Below are 21,410 nucleotides of genomic sequence, written 5' to 3' on the forward strand. Positions count from 1 at the left end.
TGTGAAGCAATTGCGCTATCCACAATGCTACCGTGCTGCCCTTAAGAACAAATAAATCTACACTATATCATTTTACCGTCATCCATGTACCTATCCAATAGCTGCTTGAAGGTCCCGAATGTTTCCGACTCAACTACTTCCACAGGCAGTGCATTCCATGCCCCCACTACTCTCTGGGTAAAGAACCTACCTCTGATATCCCTTCTATATCTTCCACCTTTCACCTTAAATTTATGTCCCCTTGTAATGGTGTGTTCCACCTGGGGAAAAAGTCTCTGACTGTCTACTCTATCTATTCCCCTGATCATCTTATAAACCTAATTCAAGTCGCCCCTCATCCTTCTCCGCTCTAATGAGAAAAGGCCTAGCACCCTCAACCTTTCCTCGTAAGACCTACTCTCCATTCCAGGTAACATCCTGGTAAATCTTCTTTGCACCTTTTCCAGAGCTTCCACATCCTTCCTAAAATGAGGCGACCAGAACTGTACACAGTACTCCAAATGTGGCCTTACCAAAGTTTTGTACAGCTGCATCATCACCTCACGGCTCTTAAATTCAATCCCTCTGTTAGTGAACGCGAGCACACCATAGGCCTTCTTCACAGCTCTATCCACTTGAGTGGCAACTTTCAAAGATGTATGAACATAGACCCCAAGATCTCTCTGCTCCTCCACATTGCCAAGAACTCTACCGTTAACCCTGTATTCCGCATTCATATTTGTCCTTCCAAAATGGACAACCTCACACTTTTCAGGGTTAAACTCCATCTGCCACTTCTCAGCCCAGCTCTGCATCCTATCTATGTCTCTTTGCAGCCGACAACAGCCCTCCTTACTATCCACAACTCCACCAATCTTCGTATCGTCTGCAAATTTACTGACCCACCCTTCAACTCCCTCATCCAAGTCATTAATGAAAATCACAAACAGCAGAGGACCCAGAACTGATCCCTGCGGTACGCCACTGGTAACTGGGATCCACGCTGAATATTTGCCATCCACCACCACTCTCTGACTTCTATCGGTTAGCCAGTTCATTATCCAACTGGCCAAATTTCCCACTATCCCATGCCTCCTTACTTTCTGCATAAGCCTACCATGGGGAACTTTATCAAATGCCTTACTAAAATCCATGTACACTACATCCACTGCTTTACCTTCATCCACATGTTAGTGGCTCTGAGAAAACCCACATGCATTACAACTCCCTGGGTATCAAGAATTAATCAATATATTGGGGCTGTGCGTTACTCATGGTACACATGGTACATTGGAGCCACACACTGGCACTGCCCATGGGTCACCAAGGAAGGTGAAATGAAAGTTGAATAGCATTGGCACAGATTTATGCTGTTTTATGCACAGCAACATCAATATGCAGCACAAAAGCTGGTGAGCTTTGTACCCAAAGACTGCACTTACCTGACACAGTGCTGGCTGACTGGTTGACAAGCAGAGCTGGTATGTCATTAAACGCCTTGTAACCCTTTGCAGAAAGAACAACTGTGTTAGGACTGAGACAAGATGTTGAATTACATGGCAGATTATATGGGTTTAGTATTTGTGAATAATGATTGAACGCTGGTTTATTATTGACCTGATGTGGAGATGCCGGCGTTGGACTGGGGTGAGCACAGTAAGAAGTCTTACAACACCAGGTTAAAGTCCAACAGGTTTGTTTCCATGTCACTAGCTTTCGGAGCACTGCTCCTTCCTCAGGTGAATGAAGAGGTATGTTCCAGAAACACATATATAGACAGAGTCAAAGATGCCAGACAATGCTTGGAATGCGAGCATTAGCAGGTGATTAAATCTTTACAGATCCAGAGATGGGGTAACCCCAGGTTAAAGAGGTGTGAATTGTCTCAAGCCAGGACAGTTGGTAGGATTTTGCAGGCCAGATGGTGGGGGATGAATGTAATGTGACATGAATCCCAGGTCCCGGTTGAGGCCGCACTCATGTGTGCGGAACTTGGCTATAAGCTTCTGCTCGGCGATTCTGCGTTGTCGCGCGCCCTGAAGGCCGCCTTGGAGAACGCTTACCCGGAGATCAGAGGCTGAATGCCCTTGACTGCTGAAGTGTTCCCCGACTGGAAGGGAACATTCCTGCCTGGTGATTGTCGCGCGATGTCCGTTCATTCGTTGTCGCAGCGTCTGCATGGTCTCGCCAATGTACCACGCTTCGGGACATCCTTTCCTGCAGCGTATGAGGTAGACAATGTTGGCCGAGTCGCACGAGTATGTACCGCGTACCTGGTGGGTAGTGTTCTCACGTGTAATAGTGGTATCCATGTCAATGATCATGCAGAGATTGCCATGGCAGGGTTGTGTGGTGTCGTGGTCACTGTTCTGAAGGCTGGGTAGTTTGCTGCAAACAATGGTTTGTTTGAGGTTGCGCGGTTGTTTGAAGGCAAGTAGTGGGGGTGTGGGGATGACCTTGGCAAGATGTTCATCTTCATCGATGACATGTTGAAAGCTGTAAAGAAGATGTCGTAGTTTCTCCGCGCCGGGAAAGTACTGGACGACAAAGGGTATTCTGTCGGTTGTGTCCCATGTTTGTCTTCTGAGGAGGTTGGTGCGGTTTTTTGGCGCGTTGGAACTGTCGATCGGTGAGTCGAGCGCCATATCCCGTTCATACGAGGGCATCTTTCAACATCTGTAGATGTCTGTTACATCTGGCCTGCGAAATCCTGCCAACTGTTCTGGCTTGAGACAATTCACACCTCTTTAACCTGGGGTTACCCCATCTCTGGATCTGTAAAGATTTAATCACCTGCTAATGCTCGCATTCCAAGCATTGTCTGGCATCTTTGAATTTGTCTATATATATGTTTCTGGAAACCACCTCTTCATTCACCTGAGGAAGGAGCAGCGCTCCAAAAGCTAGTGACATCGAAACAAACCTGTTGGACTTTAACCTGGTGTTGTAAGACTTCGTACTGTTATTATTGACCAACTGATAACTGGGCGTGGATCACAGGGAGAGATGATGGCATCGCGGTAACATCACTGGAAAAGTAACATCACTGGGGACACAGGTTCAAATCCCACCATGGCATCTGGTAGAATTTAAATCCAATTCATAAAACCTAAGATTGAAATGCCAGTCTTGGTAATGATGGCCAACATTGTCGATTGTTGTAAAAATCCATCAGGTTCACTAATGTCTTTTAGGGAAGGAAATCTGCCGTCCTTACCCGGTCTGGCCTACGTGTGGCTCCAGACCCACAGCGATCTGGTTGACTCTTAACTGCCCCTCTGAAATCGTCCAGCGAAACACCCAGTTCAAGGTCAATTAGGGATGGGCAACAAGTGCTGGCCCAGCCCAGCGACACCCATTTCCCAAGAAGGAACAAAGAAACTAGTGAGTTAATCAATGCCTGAAACAGACTGAGAGTTCATAGAATCACAGTGCAGAAGGAGGCCATTCAGCCCATCGAGTCTGCACTGACCTTCTGAATGAGTACTCCACCCAAGCTAACTCCCCCGCCCTAACCCAATAACCCCTTAACATAACCTACACATTTTTGGGGGACACTAAGGGCAATTTGACATGGCCAATCCAACTAACCCGCACATCTTTGGACTGCGAGAGGAAACCGGAGCACCCGGAGGAAACTCATGCAGACACGGGGAGAACATGCAAGCTCCACACAGACAGTCACCCGATGCTGGAATTGAACCCGAGTCCCTGGCGCGGTGAGGCAGCAGTGCTAACCGCTGTACCACCTAGCCGCCTGATAAAATTCTAAAGTTTTATAGATTGAGCACTGTCTATAATTGAGAATGATAGAAAACGATGATGTTTTCGAGCCTGATTCAGCAGACTCAAGTTGAAGTCTGCTGAACGGCTTGTTTAGTGGCCTGTTTCTTGGCACCTGCAGCGGCGAGAAGCATCTTGCTGTTCTACGGCACTTTGTTGCTTTGTTTGGCCTCGACGAGGAACTCTCCTCGAGCCTACTCTTTGAGTAATTTCCTGCACTGGCGAGAGGAAGTCTACTGGTGGATCGGTGGCCATTTCTAAAGGCAGCCCCCATCTTTCGAACCCCCCCCCCCCCTCAGTGTCCCCACCGTGACCTCAGAACCACCCCACTTCACCCAACTTACCAATTCCGGGGTCCTTGATCTCCCCTTACCCCATCTCTAATGGGCAAGGACCCCTGGGCCAGACCTGGGGCACCTTGACACTGCTATCCTGGCACCCTGGCAGTGTCCCCTCCAGCTTGACACTGCCACCCAGGCACCCTGGCAGTGCCAGGCCAGCAGTTCTAAGGTGTCCAGGTGCCAGGGGAGTGCCAGGGTACCCCCCTGCCCTGTCCACGAGCACCTGAGCACCTGAACTCCCCAGTGAGACCCCCCCCGAGGTGCCATTATGCCTGGTTCGCGACTTTGTAAACCAGTACCTAACGGCGGCGGCTGGTGAGGCCAATGAATCCCGGGCCCGGGTGAATTGGGCGATGCATATTTGAATTAGCCGAATGGGTCATTTAAATATGTGCTCCTGGATCTCGCCCAGCGGGGTCCTGATCGTGACGCACCGCAAGATTTTGTTGGATCTTGTGAGACATTTCGAGCATTTTGAATCTCGATCCAGGCCTCTCGTGAGATTCAACAGCCTCGTCCCGACACCAAGTCAGGCGCGATGAGGCGTCGAATAGCACCCATAGAGAGTAATGGATACTCTATTGTTAGAAAGAATAATAGAAATCAGTCAGTGACACCTGAAAGTGTGCTCTGGGAGGCAACAGAGAAATTGACTCATTTTGTGTTGAATCCTTTGATGATTATTTTCTAATGGATACTTGAGAATGAGTCACTGAGAGAAATTACTGCTTGGAAATGAGTGGAGTTTAAGCAAAAAACAGCTTCTATTATTTATTTTTATATTTTTTCACCCCTAATTGCCTCTTGGCTCCCTGTCAACGTGGTTTCGCTTGGATGAAAAATGCCCCCTAACATTCTTCCAATTCCTAATTTCCTCATCGTTAGCTTGTACTCCTGAGACCTCCACATCTTTCACTTGTGAAGAGTCTCCCGGGGGAATTGTTTAATTAACATACCTTTTAACCTTCAATGTCTGTGAATTAGTTGATATTATGAGCACAGAAAGCTTGGCAAATGTAGTCACAACTAACGTACCATTTGTACAGTGGAATAGAGGTTCGTGTTCGCGATGAGGTTCATGGCCTCTATTTCTGTGTCCATATTGGGAACCTGTTGAAAAAGTAGAAATGATTTGAACACCAGAATTCACATCACATATTAATTTGGTTATTTCAATGGCAGAGTGAAGATGAGATCCCGCATTCCTCAATATGCAACAGGAATTCCTGCTCCAGCAAGGCAGTGAATCCTGGATGGGAGTCCAAGCTTGCTAACACCCCAATCACTCCAATCCCCTGCACTGGGAGCTTGTCATTCACCCAACCTCCCGATGCACCAACCCCTGCCCCACACTAACATCAACCCCAATGTGTTCCTTGTCAAGAAGGAGCGACTGTGGCAGAAGTTGCTGTTGGGTGACATGATCCTGTTGGGTTGCTGGGACTCTGAGCTTGTGGCTGAAGTGTCAACAACATTGATGGAACTGCTGGAGTGAAACCAGTCAACGGACCAGGCTCAATCTCAGACATCTCCTCTTCCTTTCAAAAGACTTGTGGCGTGACTTACCAGTCCCGGCCCGCTCGACTTGGTGTCGTAACGAGGCTGTTAAATCTCACAAGAGGCTTCTCGCAAGATCCGCGATGCTTGAGAAGTATTGCCAGATTCAACCGCACCCCGCGATCTGGATCTCGCCCGCTCTGAGTGAAGTCCAGATTAAATGATCCATTGGACTCATTTAAATAAGCATGTACCGGATTCTCCCTGCACCCGGACTAACTGCCCCCCCCCCCCACCCCACCCCACCCCCCCCCCTTCACCCCCCTCCAGCGAAGCCTCAACCCAGGGCCCTTTCCTACTGGTCCAAACAAACGTGGACCAGGCATAACAGTACTGGAGGTTTCCCAAGCCATTGAAGACCCCTGGGTGGTCAGGGACAGGGCAGGGTGGCACCCTGGCTCTCTCTCTGACACCTGGGTGCATTGGCACTGCCAGCCTGGCACCTTGGCACTGCCACCGTGGCACTAGATGGCAGTGCCTGGGTGTCTGGTGCCAGGGTGGCACTGCCAAGGGTCGGGGCCCTGACATGAAAGGGAAAGTGAGGCAGGACATGAAGGGTGGGGAGGTGAAGGGCAGGTAAGAAGGGGCCTCATAAAGGTTGGGGGGGTGAAGGGTGGGTTTCCTGAAAGGGGAAGCCAGAAGGTGGGGGTGGGGGCATGGGGAGGCCTGTAAAGGGGGTGAGATTCAGCGACCCCATAGCAGGGTGTCCTCACATGAGGGGGGAGGGGTAATGCTCAGGTGTCCGGGGGGTGACATTGTCCATGGATGGGATGTCGGAGACCCTCAAGCTCACTTAGAGATCATGGTACACTTTCAAAATGGCGGCCCCATCTCCAAGCAGCCGGTGTCACCGCCAGTATCAGCTCCTCACTGTTGGAAACATTTCTAAATGTGGGTTAGACCGGGAATAAACTCCCCAAGGCCCACTAAAATTGACAGAAGTGTGGTTGAATATTGGTGTGGATCTCACCCAGAAAGCTGGCGGGAAACATCTGCCAAACCCGCCCAAAATTACACACATTTATTGGTTGAATTCTGTCCTTAGAATCATAGAATCCCTATAATGCAGAAGGAGGCCACTCGGCCCATTGAGTCTGCACCGGCCCTTGGAAAGAGCGCCCTATTTAAGTCCACTCCTCCACCCTATCCCCGTAACCCAACCTAACCTTTTGGACACTAAGGGCAATTTAGCATGGCCAATCCACTAACCTGCACATCTTTGGACTGTGAGAGGAAACCGGAGCACCCGGAGGAAACCCACGCAGACACGGGGAGAACGTGCAAATTCCGCACAGATTGTGACCCGAGCCGGGAATCGAACCTGGGACCCTGGCGCTGTGAGGCAGCAGTGCTAACCACTGTGCCGAGATTCCTGATTCTCCATTCAGGGGCCCACGTGCAGAGAATCGGGACTGGTGTCCACCGGCATTAGGAGCACCCCCTGATATGCCATTCCATGGCCTTTGGAAATTTCTTTTGCGAATCGGGTTTCCCAAGCCATTCCCTGGCACGCCAGGATCCGCATTGCAACTGAGAGGGGCGGGACCCAATCTCTCGGACAGGTCCCATACCTCTGAGATCGGTACGCCGTTTTTAAAGGCTGCTCTGATCTCCATTAGCTGCTGGAGCACCCACTCCACCTGGGTCTTTGGCAGGACACCCCCCACCAATTCACCAGGGTGGCCACCCCTTCCAAACACCCCCTTCAGTGCTGGCCCATTCAGACCCCCCTCATTCCCCCCCCCTCAGGCCCTGCCCCTTGGCAGTGCCAACCTGGCACCTTGCAGTCCGAAGGGTGGCAAGGTGGTAAGTACCATCCCCACAATTGCGGCCAGCGTGCTGAGGAGGGTCCTTCATGGGAGGTGGGAGGAGCTTGTGCCTCGGTGGAGGGGCTCAGGTCAGGGGTTTCCCCTGGGATTGGGCTCCTTTGGCTGCTCTTCCCGCCTGTGGCCTTTCGAACCATTAAACGGCCACTCAGTCTGTATGTAATTCGGGGATAATTGAGAGGTCAGAATTGAAGGAGTGCAGTTATCTCACAGGTTATGAGGCTGGAGGAGGTGCTCAGTGATAGGGATCAGAGGCAGCACATTCTGTACCTTGTTAAAGTTGGAAAGAAGGTGAAGATCTTTCACCAGGTCCTGGTCGTTGACACATTCTGAACTACAATTGTTGAATATGTTGTTGATGTTTTGTCGAATGGCAGTCAGATTCTGCTCGAGGACCTCCTGTTGATGGAGTAGTCTTGCTGCGGTTGAGTTTATGAGCAGCAGTCTGTTATTTATCTCATCGATATCTGTGAATAAAAACAATGACATTGTTATCGAGAGAAAGAATCAGCCAGAACTCTCACAAAACTTCAGAATACTCCGTGTTGGGATCACATTTTACTCCCAATTCTCACCCTTTCTCAAAATATTCCTGGGGTGGGCCGCGTTCTGCGCGCCGGAGGGTGCTAGCCGGTCGGGAGGGGGCGGGGGTGGGGGGGGGGGGCACCCAGACTGCCGGTGCACTCTGGCAGAGCCAGCGGCCGCAGTGTGCGGTCAGTGGGGAGCGCAGCAAGATGGCTACTTTGCAGGCCGCGGCAATGGCGGTCCGTGCTTGGACAACCTGGTCCCGTGGGGGGGGTCACCCCAACGCCACAGCCCACCCCCTGGTCATTCCCCACTGCCGCCCCCCCCCCCCCCCCATTCCCCCAGGCCTGGTGGAGGCCACCCCCACAAGCAGCCCTGCCGGTGGTCGGTGCGGCGGCCCACGGCTGCTCCTGAGCACATCCCACATCCTCTCTCTCCCTCATCGGCCACGGCGCCTGTTTCCCAATATTTAAAACCACAAGTGAACCTCGGTGTCAGTAATGCCCCCTGTCGGGGGAGGAGAACCCCGGAGGTCCCGAAGAATACCGGGTCAGGCCCACTGATGATATGTGAATGGCGTTTCCCGTCCATGCGGAGTGGAACACATTGACACCGCTGTCGAGGCTCTGGAGCATTCTGGTGTGTGCCTGGCACTGGCCATGACTTTGGCCAGTTACAACCGATTATCCGACCAATCGGCATCGGCCGCCGGAGAATCCCACCCTGTGTGTTTTTGAGAACAGTTAGATATAGCACTGGGGCGAAGGGGATCAAAGGATAAGGAGGGAAAGAGAGATTAGGCTATTGAGTTGGATGATCAGCCATGATCATAATGAATGGCGGAGCGGGCTCAAAGGGCCGAATGGCCTCCATCTACTCCTATATTCTATGTTTCTCCCTCATGTTTTTATCGAGATTCCACTGGAATGTTCCCATGTTATTCACTGTAACTGCTCCTTGTGGTATTGAGAGTCACATCGCATTACTCGCAAGTGAAGGGGTTGCTCCTGTTGTGTCAGGAGCCTGAACCCCGACAGTTGGCAGCTCTCTGGTGACCCTGGTAACGCGGCAGGGTGGACGTCAGTATTAATCGGTGAGGCTCCTGAACCACGGGAATGAGTAAAGCCAGATCCGGGGGGGCGGTTTTCAGCCCGCGTTTGTGTTATGTATCATAGCCAACGGCATTCTGTCACATGAATATGTGCTTGGGAGATTCCCCTCACTTCCGCTGTTGACTGTGAGCAGAAGGAAGCCACAAGAGACGAGGAAGGGTGCTGAAGCCAAAGGAGGGAGGTGGGGGGGGGGGGTGGAGGAAGGGGGGGAAAGGGGGGGGAATCATAAACCGATCCAGAGGGCAACAAAATGTACATAGAGTTAGTCAAATGAAGGACAAAATAAACCTCTCCGTAAAATAAAGTAAATTAGCGCGGGCAAGAAAAATGTAATGTATATACACAACAACTGTTTATAAAATGAGAAAAGCCAATAAAAAGATTTTTTTTTTAAATCAACGCTGGCGACAAGGATGTTTTTCCAGTGAAATAGTCAGAAACAAAAAAAACAACTCGGACCTGGACCTCAAGGCGAAGATTGATTTATGGGAGACCATTCCACTATCCATAAATGTGTGGGGGAACTGGCCATCAGCAATAGGGGTTTCGGCCTGGCTAATCACTCAGGGCCCTTCTTAATCTTTTTCTATGCACCTGGGAACCTGGGAGCACTCGAAGGGTAGAAGGCGGGAGAAGAGAAAATCTGTTTCAGCCAGAACCTCAACTGTTGTGCCAGTCGATTTGCAAAATCGGTGGCTGAAGAAATAAAAACCTCTTGGAAAACGAACAGAGGGAGCCAGGAAATAACGGAGGGAGTAAGCTATTAAAAAGCGAGTTATTTATCGAAGCTGGGGAGATTTTCTCCCGCTGTGCGCCTTCGCACGTGGCATTCTACAGCATCGGATCCTCAAACTCGGAGAGGTACCTGCTCTTGGGAAGTAACTGCCCAAAAAGGAAGAATAATGTGATATAAACCAAAAATTAGCAGAATTACAGCGGAAACTTTTGTGATGCAACTGGTTCATTAAACAAAATACTGGAGCGTACATGATTAAACCATGGCCTGTTGTTTTACACCAAAATCCATAGTTGGGTCTCAAATTTACAGTGCAGAAGGAGGCCATTCAGCCCATCGAGTCTGCAGCGGCCCTTGGAAAGAGCACCCTACCCAAGCCCACGCCTCCACCCTTTCCCCATAACCCAATTGAAATTTTGTGTCCTTTTACAGATTAAATTCATCCTCACCCTCCAGTCTACATACATCCCCAGAAGGTGAATTAAGGAATTGGTTTGGAGAGGGATGAAAGATTACGGTTCTGATTGAACTGGAAGAATTCAATGCACATGGGTGGCACTTGCTTCAGGTCATCTGTACCGGCACAGGCCAAGATGTGACATAACAAGAGCAGGGGCCAGACAGGAAAAATTAAACACTCATATCTAAAACAGCCAGCATTCTGTTTTGTTTTCTATTATATATTTCCAGGAAATCTGAGTCACTTCCTTCTAGTCATGATCCTGAATGTACTCACTTTCATTTTCTGCTTGTGATACAGACTGACCTCAACCATAGTGGGCAAGCTGTACTTTCTCGTTTTCAGTAGAAAGCCTGTTGTCTCTCTCTTTTCCAATCTATGCCTTCATTTCCCTCTCTATGTCTGTTGCTTCTTAAGTCTTCTCCATGTCCACTTCTCTTTCTCTCCCTCTCCTCCAGTTATTACCTTGATCTCTACCCCCTCCTTCAGCTATTCCCCAGATATTCCTCCTTTAGTCTATATCCAGATCTCCTTCTCCCCCCTTCCCCCTTCCCGTCATTTTCCAAATCTATCTTTCTCTTTTTAAAAACAATGTATTTCATTCCAAATGTATTTGAAAAATTACAACACAGAAACAATTCGGGAAACAAACTTCCCAACACACAACTATACAGTTCGTACAAATGTTCCCCCTTTTACGCCTTCCTCCTCCCCGCCCCCTGCCGCTCCTCCCGCCTCCGCGATGAACAACTCCTCAAACACGGTCACGAACATCCCCTCCTCGCCTCAAAACCATCCGCTGAACCCTTTAACAAGTATTTGATCTTTTCCAGCTGCAGAAAGTCATAAAAGTCACCCAGCCAGGCCGCTGCCCCCGGTGGTGTTGCTCCCCCCGCCAGGCCGCTACCCCCGGTGGTGTTGCTCCCCCCGCCAGGCCGCTACCCCCGGTGGTGTTGCTCCCCCCGCCAGGCCGCTACCCCCGGTGGTGTTGCTCCCCCAGCCAGGCCGCTGCCCCCGGTGGCATTGCGCACCGCCACTCCAATAAGATTAGTCGCCGGGCAATCAAAGAGGCGACAAATTTATCTTTCTCTGCCCCATTTCTGATCAATAACTTGGTCTTTCTCTCTCCCTTTCAGTCTGTACAACAATAATACCTTCAACATAATAAACTGTAGCCAGGTGCTTCACAGGGGAAGGGCTCAAACAAAGTTTGACACATAACATGTTAAAGGAGAGGGAGAGATATAGAGAGAGAGGAGGGGAATTCCAGAATTTGGAGCCTAAGCAGATAAGGGCCCAGCGACCAATGGTGGAGCAATCAAACTCAGGAATGTTCAAGAGGTGGGAATTGGGAGTGGAAAGATCTCAAAGGTTTGCAGAGCCGGGTGAGGTTGCAAAGAGATAGGAAGGGTCGAGGCCAAGGAGGATTTAAAACAAGGATGAGAACCTTAAAAACTGAGGCAATGCTAATTGCGCCCAGGATGATGAGTGAATGGGGCTGGGTATCACTGAGGACATGGTCAGCAAAAGCTTTGATGAGCTCAAGCTTTCTCTCTCCCCCACCCCATTTCCTGTTATTACCCAGATCACTCCCCCCACCCCCTTTCTTTTTGAATATTGTCATAGGAACACAAACTGCGAGTTCCCCTCCAGGTCACACAACATCCTGACTTGGAACTATATCGCTATTCCTTCGCTGTCGCTGGGTCAAAATCTTGGAACTCTCTCCCTAACAGCACTGTGGGTGTACCTACACCACAGGGACTGCAGCGGTTCATGAAGGCAACTCACCATCGTCTTCTCAAAGAGCAATTAGGGATGGGCAATAAATGCAGGTCCAGCCAGTGAAGCGCAGAACATGTGAACGAAGCAAGAGAGAGAGGTTTCCTCTCTCTGCCTTTTTTCTAAAGATCTCTGTTTACCATTATGTTTATTTTTTGCTCAGCTCTCTAGTCATTATGCTGCCCTCTCCCTCTAAATTTGCCAACCCCTCTCACCACGTCACAGACACGAGCACCTTTAGACCATAACTGCCCACTCTGTCTAACCTTCCGCTTGCTAATACAGCTGCAACGGTTGATCTACTTATTTACCGTCACCATTTTCCCCAGTAGAACATTGAAGGTTTCTCCCATTCTGATTGTTCTGCCTGGTGTGAGCACTATCCTCCAGCACTCCAATCCAATGGCCACAAGCTTCAGTATAACAGATGAGCAGCTAATCTCTGATTTGATGGACCAACTTTAAACAACAACAGCTTTCCCTGTCCTCTGCCAAGACAAGCAGTACTCCCGGATCATCCCGAAGAGCAGAGACAACACCTGCTCTACTGCCGACAATCGCCTTCAACCCCATTTTCCTGCCACTCCCCCCTCACCTGCAAGTGCGAGGAGCCCATGGACCTTTTTGTCACTGAGATCGAAACCATCCACTGAGCTACCTCAGCTGATGCCGGGCCCACACGCCCTCCATTTCCCACCAAGTCAAACCTCATGCCAGTCTCCCCCATGCCTTACACACGCTCTTCTTTGTTGATCGCCATCTCCCCTCAGGACCTCTCCAGGCTATGAAACCCAGCTCCGGCACCCACTCAATCTCCTTTGCTGACCCTGCCCACACGAGCTGGGACTGCCCATCAGCAGCAACTTCTTCCTCCCTTTCAGAGCTGCCATCACCCCACTCCTCAAATCTCACGTTTTTATGCCAACTATTAACCCATTTCCAGCCTCCCTTTGCTCCACACAATCCTTCATCATACAATCAAATCCTCCGATGTCTAAATCTTTCGATCAGATTTCTGCTCGTGTCACAGCCCTAAATCAAAGTTAGAAATGAGATATTTCATGACTCTAACCCTTCAAGTGTCAACTCTATCATTCCCTTCACTGCCGCTCCTCCAGTCTGCAGTTTAGAGATTGCCCTCATTTGGGTTCATTCCTATCCATCCAAACATAGCTAAAAGATCTGCCTGCTCCCACACCATTACCTCTAGAATCCTTCCTTGACCCACTCCTCTTCCTCATACAGCTGGCGACATGAACCACTGACATGGGGTGAGTTTCCATTGGTGCAAAAATAGGAACATTTCAGAATCAAGCCATTCAGCCCCTCGCACTTGCTACCCTATTCCACTCGGTCAGGATGATCTGCAACTTAACGCCATTCTCCTGCCTTTGCTTCATATCCTTTGATATCCCATCTAACAAAACTCCGTGAGCTGGATTCTCTGATTTTGAGGCTATGTCCGGAGGATGTGACTGGTTTTACGATGAAAAGGTTGGTGCCGCCACCGCACTGATGCTCCGACCAGGGAGGTGCCAGCAGCCTCGCCACGTAAAACTCCACGGAATAAACGGCCGTGAGTTGTCGGGTCCGTGGCCGCGCACGCACACAGCGACGACCTGCAGTGGTCGTGCCGTACGACATTGCGGCGACCGTGTGCAGACCCGATCTGCCAGATAGGTGGCGAGGGAGTGACACCCCCTCGCCACCCTCCATCAGTACCCCCAGCCCTCGTTGAAGACCCCCCCCCCCCCCCCCCCCCCCCCCCGCAGGCCAGCAGCACGGCTCCCCAGTCCGCGGCCGCCACACCGGCTTCTCCAAAACTGCGAGCACACGTCTCCCGCATCAGGAATTCGGCCCATAGGGGGCGGAGCATTGGGGGAGGGCCTTCAGGTAATGTCCTGAGGGGCAGAGCATCCAAAAACAGGCGCCGCCCCCAATTCTGTTGTAAACAGGGATTCTCCGCCCGATCACCGGTTACAATATCGGCGTCGAGGACAGAGAATCACGCCCCCCCCCCGCCCCCATATTTTAATAACATCCAGCTTCACCTCTGCACAACTTTGCTAGACCCCTCCCCCACTGCAGCATGACATTGAGTGTTTGAAGACCGCAAACTCCTTCAGTAAGAAACAGTTGGATGGGAGGCTGATCTGTGAGGAGGATGCAGAGCGGGATTTGGACAGGTTGAGTGAGTGGACAAATGCATGGCAGATGCAGTAAAATGTGCATAAATGGGAGGTTATCCACTTTGGTAGCAGTAACAGAAAGGCAGATAATTATCTGAATGGTTATAGAATGAAAGAGGAGAATGTGCAACAAGACCTGGGTATGACACCCTGGGTTAATGCACGGTCAATTCCAGTCCCACAGGCCCCGGAGTCCCAACATAAGTGAATAAACCAATAATTTGTATGTTTTCATGAGATGTTTGAACCTCAATTGTTCCAATGACTTACAGGCACCAAATTTGTAAGTAAAACATTTAAAAAACTGTTTATTTATAATAAGAAAAGAGAAAACATGTAATGGAAACAATAGAACAATGGTCTGTTAATCGAATTATTTCCCAAACACCGTCCCACCCTCCGCCCAGACTTGCATGAGACAGGCACATGGTGGAGGGGGTAGGAAAGATTCAAAATAACAGGGATTAAACTGGACGAGAGAGGAGACTCTTCAATGCTGAAGTAGCAGTCTTTGTAGTCAGTGATCTTCCAAGGATTCAAAGTGTTACAATCATTGGTTGATTTGGATCTTCTTTGTCTCCAACAAGATCTCTCAGGCTTTAAAGCTTCCTCTGGTAAGTTACCTCCCCCTCCACTCATCTGGGCTTTCACAGAAAAGGTTCCCCTCTGTGCAATTCTACCTTGGGTCCACCATGGACCACCAGCCTCACTGAGTCAAAAGGAAGTTCTCACCATGAGAATTTACAAGAGTTTTCCATCCACTCACTCTCAGTGCATTATCAGAGAGAGAAGTTCCAGCCTTTCTGGGAGAGATTTTTAACAGACCTCTGCCCAGCTCCTCCTCTTAATGAAACTGAAATCAGAAATGGAACCCTTCCTCTGCTCCAGAATATTCTGAAAGGTTGTCGCAATCACAATCGAAAACAGAAAATGTCCTGGAGTTTCAGAGGAGGGGATTGGCTGCTATCCAAGTCCATCAAAATGACATCACGAGCTATGCCACAGAGCACACTACATCAAGGGGTGTGCCTGACCAGTTCAAATACCAGCTTGCACCGGGATTGAGCGGGGGCGGGGGGGGGGGGGATTCAGTTCAAACAAAAAGTCTGTAGTTTTAAAAACAGCCAGCAGGACAGGCATTAAAAAAAGAAACCAGGATCAAACAATGATTTAAAAGAGGTTCCTTACAACAGGAAAACTATGTGTATTTTTCCCAGGTGGATAGTGTACCTATCTCAAGTGCAACGAAACCTGAGGTCAGATGCGGTTATGGGGAAGGTCATGGACATGGTCTTGAAAGGTATACCACTGGATAAACAGGGGAGGAATCCAGAATCCAAAGCAAACAGAAGGAATTCTGAATGAATGGTACAAGACAGAGTGCATTAAGGGGAATCCGAATCATCATTCCTCCTTGCTTGTGGAGTCGGACATTGGACCAACTCTACCAAGGACATCCAAGAATCATGCGGATGAAAGAATTCACAAGGAGTTATTTCTGGCGGCCAGGACTAGACTCACAGATTGAATCCCTACAGTGCAGAAGGAGGCCATTCGGCCCATCGGGTCTGACCGGGCCCTTGGAAAGTGCACCCTACCCAAGGCCACGCCTCCACCCTATCCCCGTAACCCAGTCACCCTCCCTAACCTTTTGGACACTAAGGGCAATTTACCACGGCCAATCCACCCAACCCGCACAACTTCGGGACTGTGGGAGGAAACCGGAGCACCCGGAGGAAACCCACGCAGACACGGAGAGAAAGTGCAGACTCCGCACAGTCACCCGAGGCCGGAATTGAACCCAGGTCCGTGGTGCTGTGAGGCAGCAGTGCTAACCAGTGTGCACCGTGCTGCCCGTATATATGTTCTTGTCCGAGTGAATGCACATTCCAAATGGCCCAAAATCATGATGATGAAGCAGACGGAAACGGAAAAGACAATTGGTTATCTGGACGCAGTTTTGCACGGTTTGGCAAAGCGGATTAACGCGTTCGGTCTCCATATTAAGGGGGTCCTGGGGGAGGGGGGGGATGTCCTTGGGGGGGGGTCTCCCCATTAAGGGATTCCCTGTGGGGAAGGGGTCTCGGTGGGGGTCCCTTTAGTTAAGGGGTCTCTGTGGGTGGGTCTCCTATTTTAAGGGGTTTTGGAGGGGGCGGGGAGAATGCGGGGGTGGGGTGTCTGGTAGGGAAGGGAAGGTAGTGCATTGTGGGAGTGGAGGGCGGCCTGCAGGTGGACTCTGGGGGAAACTCCCTTAAGGAGTTACCCCCTGGAGCACCACGACAAGTACAAGTTTGGTGATACCTGTCGTGATCCGCCCCCCTCTGATTCCTGGGCCGGAGGAGCGGAGAATTGCGAGGACCTGGTGCCTGGCCCGCTGAGTGGATGTAAATGAGTCACTGAGACCTGTTTGGATCCATTAGCATCCTCCTGCTGGCCTACGGGTGCGAACCCCGATCCTGCCGCCAACGAGGGTGTGGGGGGGGGGGGGGGGGGGGGGCGGAGTATAGTGATCGGTTCGGCACATGGCGCGAACCTCGATTTCGGCCGGACGCCCGATCTGCATTGCCCTGCCTCCTCGAAAATCCACCCGATACTAAAGAGTCAATAAATGAGACACCTGCCATGTTATTCTCCTCAATAAACACACACCTGTCACCATTACCTTGTGCCAGCTGGAATGCTGAATTCAGCGCAGGGTCGACTGTTTCACCCAGTTTCTGCCTTATTGCAACACCAAGACTTGAACCAATATCTGAAGATGAATCAAAATAATTTAAAATAAGTTTACTCAAAAGATAAAAGCTGCAGCTTGTACATCTCCATGTGGTTAGATTCAACCTGCTATTACCTTGATTCATCTGCCACTGGGCGGTACATCATGGGGCCAGTATACCAGCAGGGGTGTGAAAGGACAGCGCTCCGCCATGCTCCGCCCCTCACCGGTACTGAAATCAGTGAGGGGTTCGCGCCGAGTTGCCGATCGTGAACACCACGGGTCCCGCACCGGCGTCGGCACTTAGCCGCAGAAACGGAGAATTCCGCCCCTTATTTTTAAACAGTGACCCATAATTCCACCTTCCCCCACAAGGAACATCCTCCCCACATCCACCCTGTCAATTCCCCCTGGGATCTTAAACATTTCAAACATGTGGTGGAGTGTCAAATTTTGTCAGATAATGCACCTGTAAACTATCACAATACTGACACCTGGGGAACGCCACTCTTTAACTTTCCTGCAGTCTGAAAAGCAACCATTGATGACCATTATTTAGCCATTTCTGCACCTTTAATCCCATGGAATTTAAATGTTACTAATAAAATTGGTCATCAGGGACATCCCCTGTATTCAAAGATAGTTTTCCATCCAGTCAGGTCTAGCATCAAGGAGCCAACTCTGCCTCATTATGTGTCCCTTTTACCCCTGAGAAAATCCTGAGCTGTAACAGAGTCAGGTGGTTTTGAACTGGACAGAGAGAGCACCCCTCAAATCTTTACCAATCGATGACATCGGTGCTTGTGGACAAATACAAACCATCTCACTGATTCACAGCCATTAGCCAAACTGACATGGGCTGCAATTCTCCAGCTGTTGGAATTCTCTTTTACCCTGCCCACAGCTTTCCCGACGGGGTGGTTTCAATGGAAATCCCATTGACGAGCGATGGGAAGATAGAATCCCGCCGTTAGTGGATGGCCCACCATCGAGAAACACACAGCTAGGGTCACGGAGAATGCCACCCATGGTTTGTGTGTTGGTGATAGCAATCCTGTAAATTAGTCAGAACTATACACTGAGCTTGCACATAAATCAATCCGTCAATCATAAACAATTACTTACTGTCCAGGTTCCCTGTGACACTGTTTATTGGGACTGTACTGGCAACAGTGATGGCTGTAACTTCCTGAAGAAAAATTAGTTCAAAGAAAAATTAGAATCCTAACACACAGAGAAACTTCTGAAAATGGCATCCAGTTCCTGAATACATGTATTCTCTCACTAACCAGGTACCCAGAGTTATATGGATTAAAAAACACACCCAGATTTTGAAATGTATATAATACAAACCCACTTGTTAAACACATAGAGTAACAATTTACATTAATATAGCACATCTAATGTAATAAAATATCTCAAAACACTTCACAAGACCAACATCAATAAAAATATCATTGTGACATTTCTTTGACAGTGAGCTACATAAGATGATCGGACAGGTCACCTAAAGTTTGGTCAAGAGGGTAGGTTTTATCTTCAAGAAGGAGAGACAAAGACGGGGAGGTTTACGGAGGGAATTCCAGAGCTTCTAGCCTTGTCAGCTGAAGACACGGCCACCAATGAGGGAGCGATTAAAATGTGGGATGCACAAGAGGCTGAAATTATCATAGAATCATATAGAATCATAGAACTTACAGTGCAGAAGGAGGCCATTTGGCCCATCGAGTCTGCACCGGCCCTTGGAAAGAGCACCACACCTAAGCCCACACCTCCACCCAATCCCCGTAAACCAGTAACCCCACCTAACCTAAGGGCAATTTAGCACGGCCAATACACCTAACCTGCACATCTTTCGATTGTGGGAGGAAACCGGAGCACCCGGAGGAAACCCATGCAGACACGGGGAGAACGTGCAGACTCCGCACAGACAGTGACCCAAGCCGGGAATCGAAACTGGGACCCTGGAACTGTGAAGCAACTGTGCCAGCCACTGTGCTACCGTGCTGCCCTTCAGTGGAGTGCAGATAACTTCGGGGAGTGTAGGGTTGGAGGAGCTAAAACCAAGGGTGAGGGGGGGGGGCGGAATCTTATTGAAACTTACTGAGATACTGAGAGGCCTGGATAGAGTGGACGTGGAGAGGATGTTTCCATTAGGAGGAAAAACTAGAACCTGAGGGCACAGCCTCAGACTGAAGGGACGATTCCTTAAAACAGAGATGAGGAGGAATTTCTTCAGCCAGAGGGTGGTGAATCTGTGGAACTCTTTGCCGCAGAAGGCTGTGGAGGCCAATTCACTGAGTGTCTTTAAGATAGAGATAGATAGGCTCTTGATTAATAAGGGGATCTGGGGCTATGTGGAGAAGGCAGGAGAATGGGGATGAGAAAAATATCAGCCAGGATTGAATGGCGGAGCAGATTTGATGGGCCGAATGGCCTAATTCTGCTCCTATATCTTATGGCCTTTTGGTCTAATTTAAACGCATGGATGAGAATTTTAAAATGTAAGCATTGTCAGGTGATGCTGCTAAATTCAGCTTAGTGATCACGATTATGCCAATACTTAAGAAAAATTAGATAAATGCTGAAGGAAAGGGGGAATAAAGGGCCATGGGATCAGTGAGGCACATGGGATTAAGATGAAGCTCATGAGGTGGGAACACACCAACATACAGTCATGCGGCTAAAAGTTCTAATTTTGTCAAGTAATTTGTAAACTACATAAACGCGTGTTCATCCACTGTTACACTGCTCGAAGCTTCACTCTCTCCAAATATCATTCACACACTGTGCTGACAAGTTTTGGAAACTATTCGACTGCGGTGGTCATCCAGGACAAGTCACCTATTCCTCCAATTCCAGCAGATATTCCTGCTTGGTAAGCAGGTGTGAAAACCTCTACAGTGCCCTCCTCCCTAACCTCAGGGATCGAGGCTGTCACCTCCCCTGCTCTGCGTGAGATCAACAAATCTAGCACAGACTGGGCACGACACCAGGGAACTTGTACAAGAGCTCAGCTCTTGTTTGGTGCTAACAGTGGAGCCATTCCTGAGAAATGCACCAACGATGGTATATCCCACAAATGTGGGACACCAGTTATGTGTGTTGATGTGTTGGGTGCTCTGGATCCGTGGAACACATACAGGCTACCAACACTTAAAATAGTGCAACACTATTTTATTAAGTTAGAAACCGTTGAACATACTTTCACTGTGGGTTAACACGATGTTAGATTAAACTAAAGACCTATGCCTGTCCGAACCAGTCTATGCACTCAGCACATGGTGAGGATCTGTGCTGTAAGCTGTAAGCTCTGTCCTTGTAGGAGGCTGCATCCCGAATCAGTGGGAATTCTGATGTCCCCTGTCTTTATAGTGAGTGTGCTCTAACTGGTGATTGGCTGCGGTGTTGTGTGTGTTGATTGGTCGTGCTGTGTGTCCATCAGTGTGTGTATATCTGCACCATGATATACTGGTGTATATTATGACATCCCCCCTTTTATAAAAGAATGTATGTGTGTGGCAATAAATAATGTATGGTGAGAATGTTCCTAACTACGTGTGGGGTGCGAAGACATATTTACAGGACTACGTACATGAGAACTAAGCTATTTACATGGGAAGGTGCCTGGTGCAGAGAAGCAGTCTGCAACAAGAATAACGAGATCAACACTATATACAAACCAGGGAAACGATCAAACAAAGCAACAAAACAATTCACAGAGTCTATAAGTCCGCAAAGTTCATAAACTAAGTCTCTGAGGTGGGCGACGAATTCTGGTTGACCGCCTCAAGGGTGGGTCGAGAGCCGCCGGTTCAGGAGCGGGCTGGACTGCATCAGAGTCAGGGGGAGGCAGAGTGACAGGGAGCTCTGCATAGTCCGTGGCAGGGTCAGCAGGAGGGCGAGGCGACACTGGAGGATCACGTGGCGAGCATGGAACGAGACGAAGGGCGCGTCGATTGCGGCGCAGAATAGAGCCATCCGGTAGACGAACCAGGAACGAGCGGGGGGCCACCTGCCGAAGGACAACAGCGGTTGCAGACCAGCCCCCACCTGGAAGATGGACGTGGACATTGTCATCTGGAGCCAGAGCAGGGAGATCAGCTGCATGGGAGTCATGAGCCGCCTTGTGCTGTGCACGAGACAGCTGCATCCGGCGAAGGACCGGAACATGGCCGAGGTCTGGGACATGGATGGACGGCACCGTCGTCCTCAGGGTACGACCCATGAGTAACTGGGCTGGCAACAGGCCAGTGGACAGCGGGGCGGAGCGATAGGCCCGCAAGGCAAGGTAGAAATCGGACCAGGCATCGAGAGCCTTGCATAGGAGCCGTTTGACGATATGTACCCCCTTCTCCGCTTTGCCTTTGGATTGGGGGTACAGGGGACTGGACGTCACATGGGCAA

At 49.8% G+C, this 21,410-nt stretch overlaps 1 protein-coding gene and 1 long non-coding RNA gene across 2 annotated transcripts in view; one reads left to right on the forward strand and one right to left on the reverse strand.

Moving 5' to 3' along the window:
- LOC140393349 (uncharacterized) overlaps window positions 1–21,410 on the forward strand; it is a 174,873-nt gene that overhangs the window by 121,067 nt on the left and 32,396 nt on the right. The window lies entirely within an intron of this gene.
- Window positions 1–21,410, reverse strand: part of prom2 (prominin 2) — a 140,324-nt gene that overhangs the window by 86,735 nt on the left and 32,179 nt on the right. Inside the window, exons 5-9 of the mRNA XM_072479709.1 lie at window positions 18,129–18,192; window positions 16,953–17,042; window positions 7,757–7,953; window positions 5,139–5,213; window positions 1,422–1,485 (exon numbers count right to left, since the gene is read on the reverse strand). Of these exons, the coding sequence (XP_072335810.1) occupies window positions 1,422–1,485; window positions 5,139–5,213; window positions 7,757–7,953; window positions 16,953–17,042; window positions 18,129–18,192 (490 nt within the window). The remainder of the gene's footprint in view (window positions 1–1,421; window positions 1,486–5,138; window positions 5,214–7,756; window positions 7,954–16,952; window positions 17,043–18,128; window positions 18,193–21,410) is intronic.

The sequence above is a fragment of the Scyliorhinus torazame genome, chromosome 16 (assembly GCF_047496885.1).
Source record: "Scyliorhinus torazame isolate Kashiwa2021f chromosome 16, sScyTor2.1, whole genome shotgun sequence".
NCBI classification, from domain to species: Eukaryota; Metazoa; Chordata; class Chondrichthyes; order Carcharhiniformes; family Scyliorhinidae; genus Scyliorhinus; species Scyliorhinus torazame.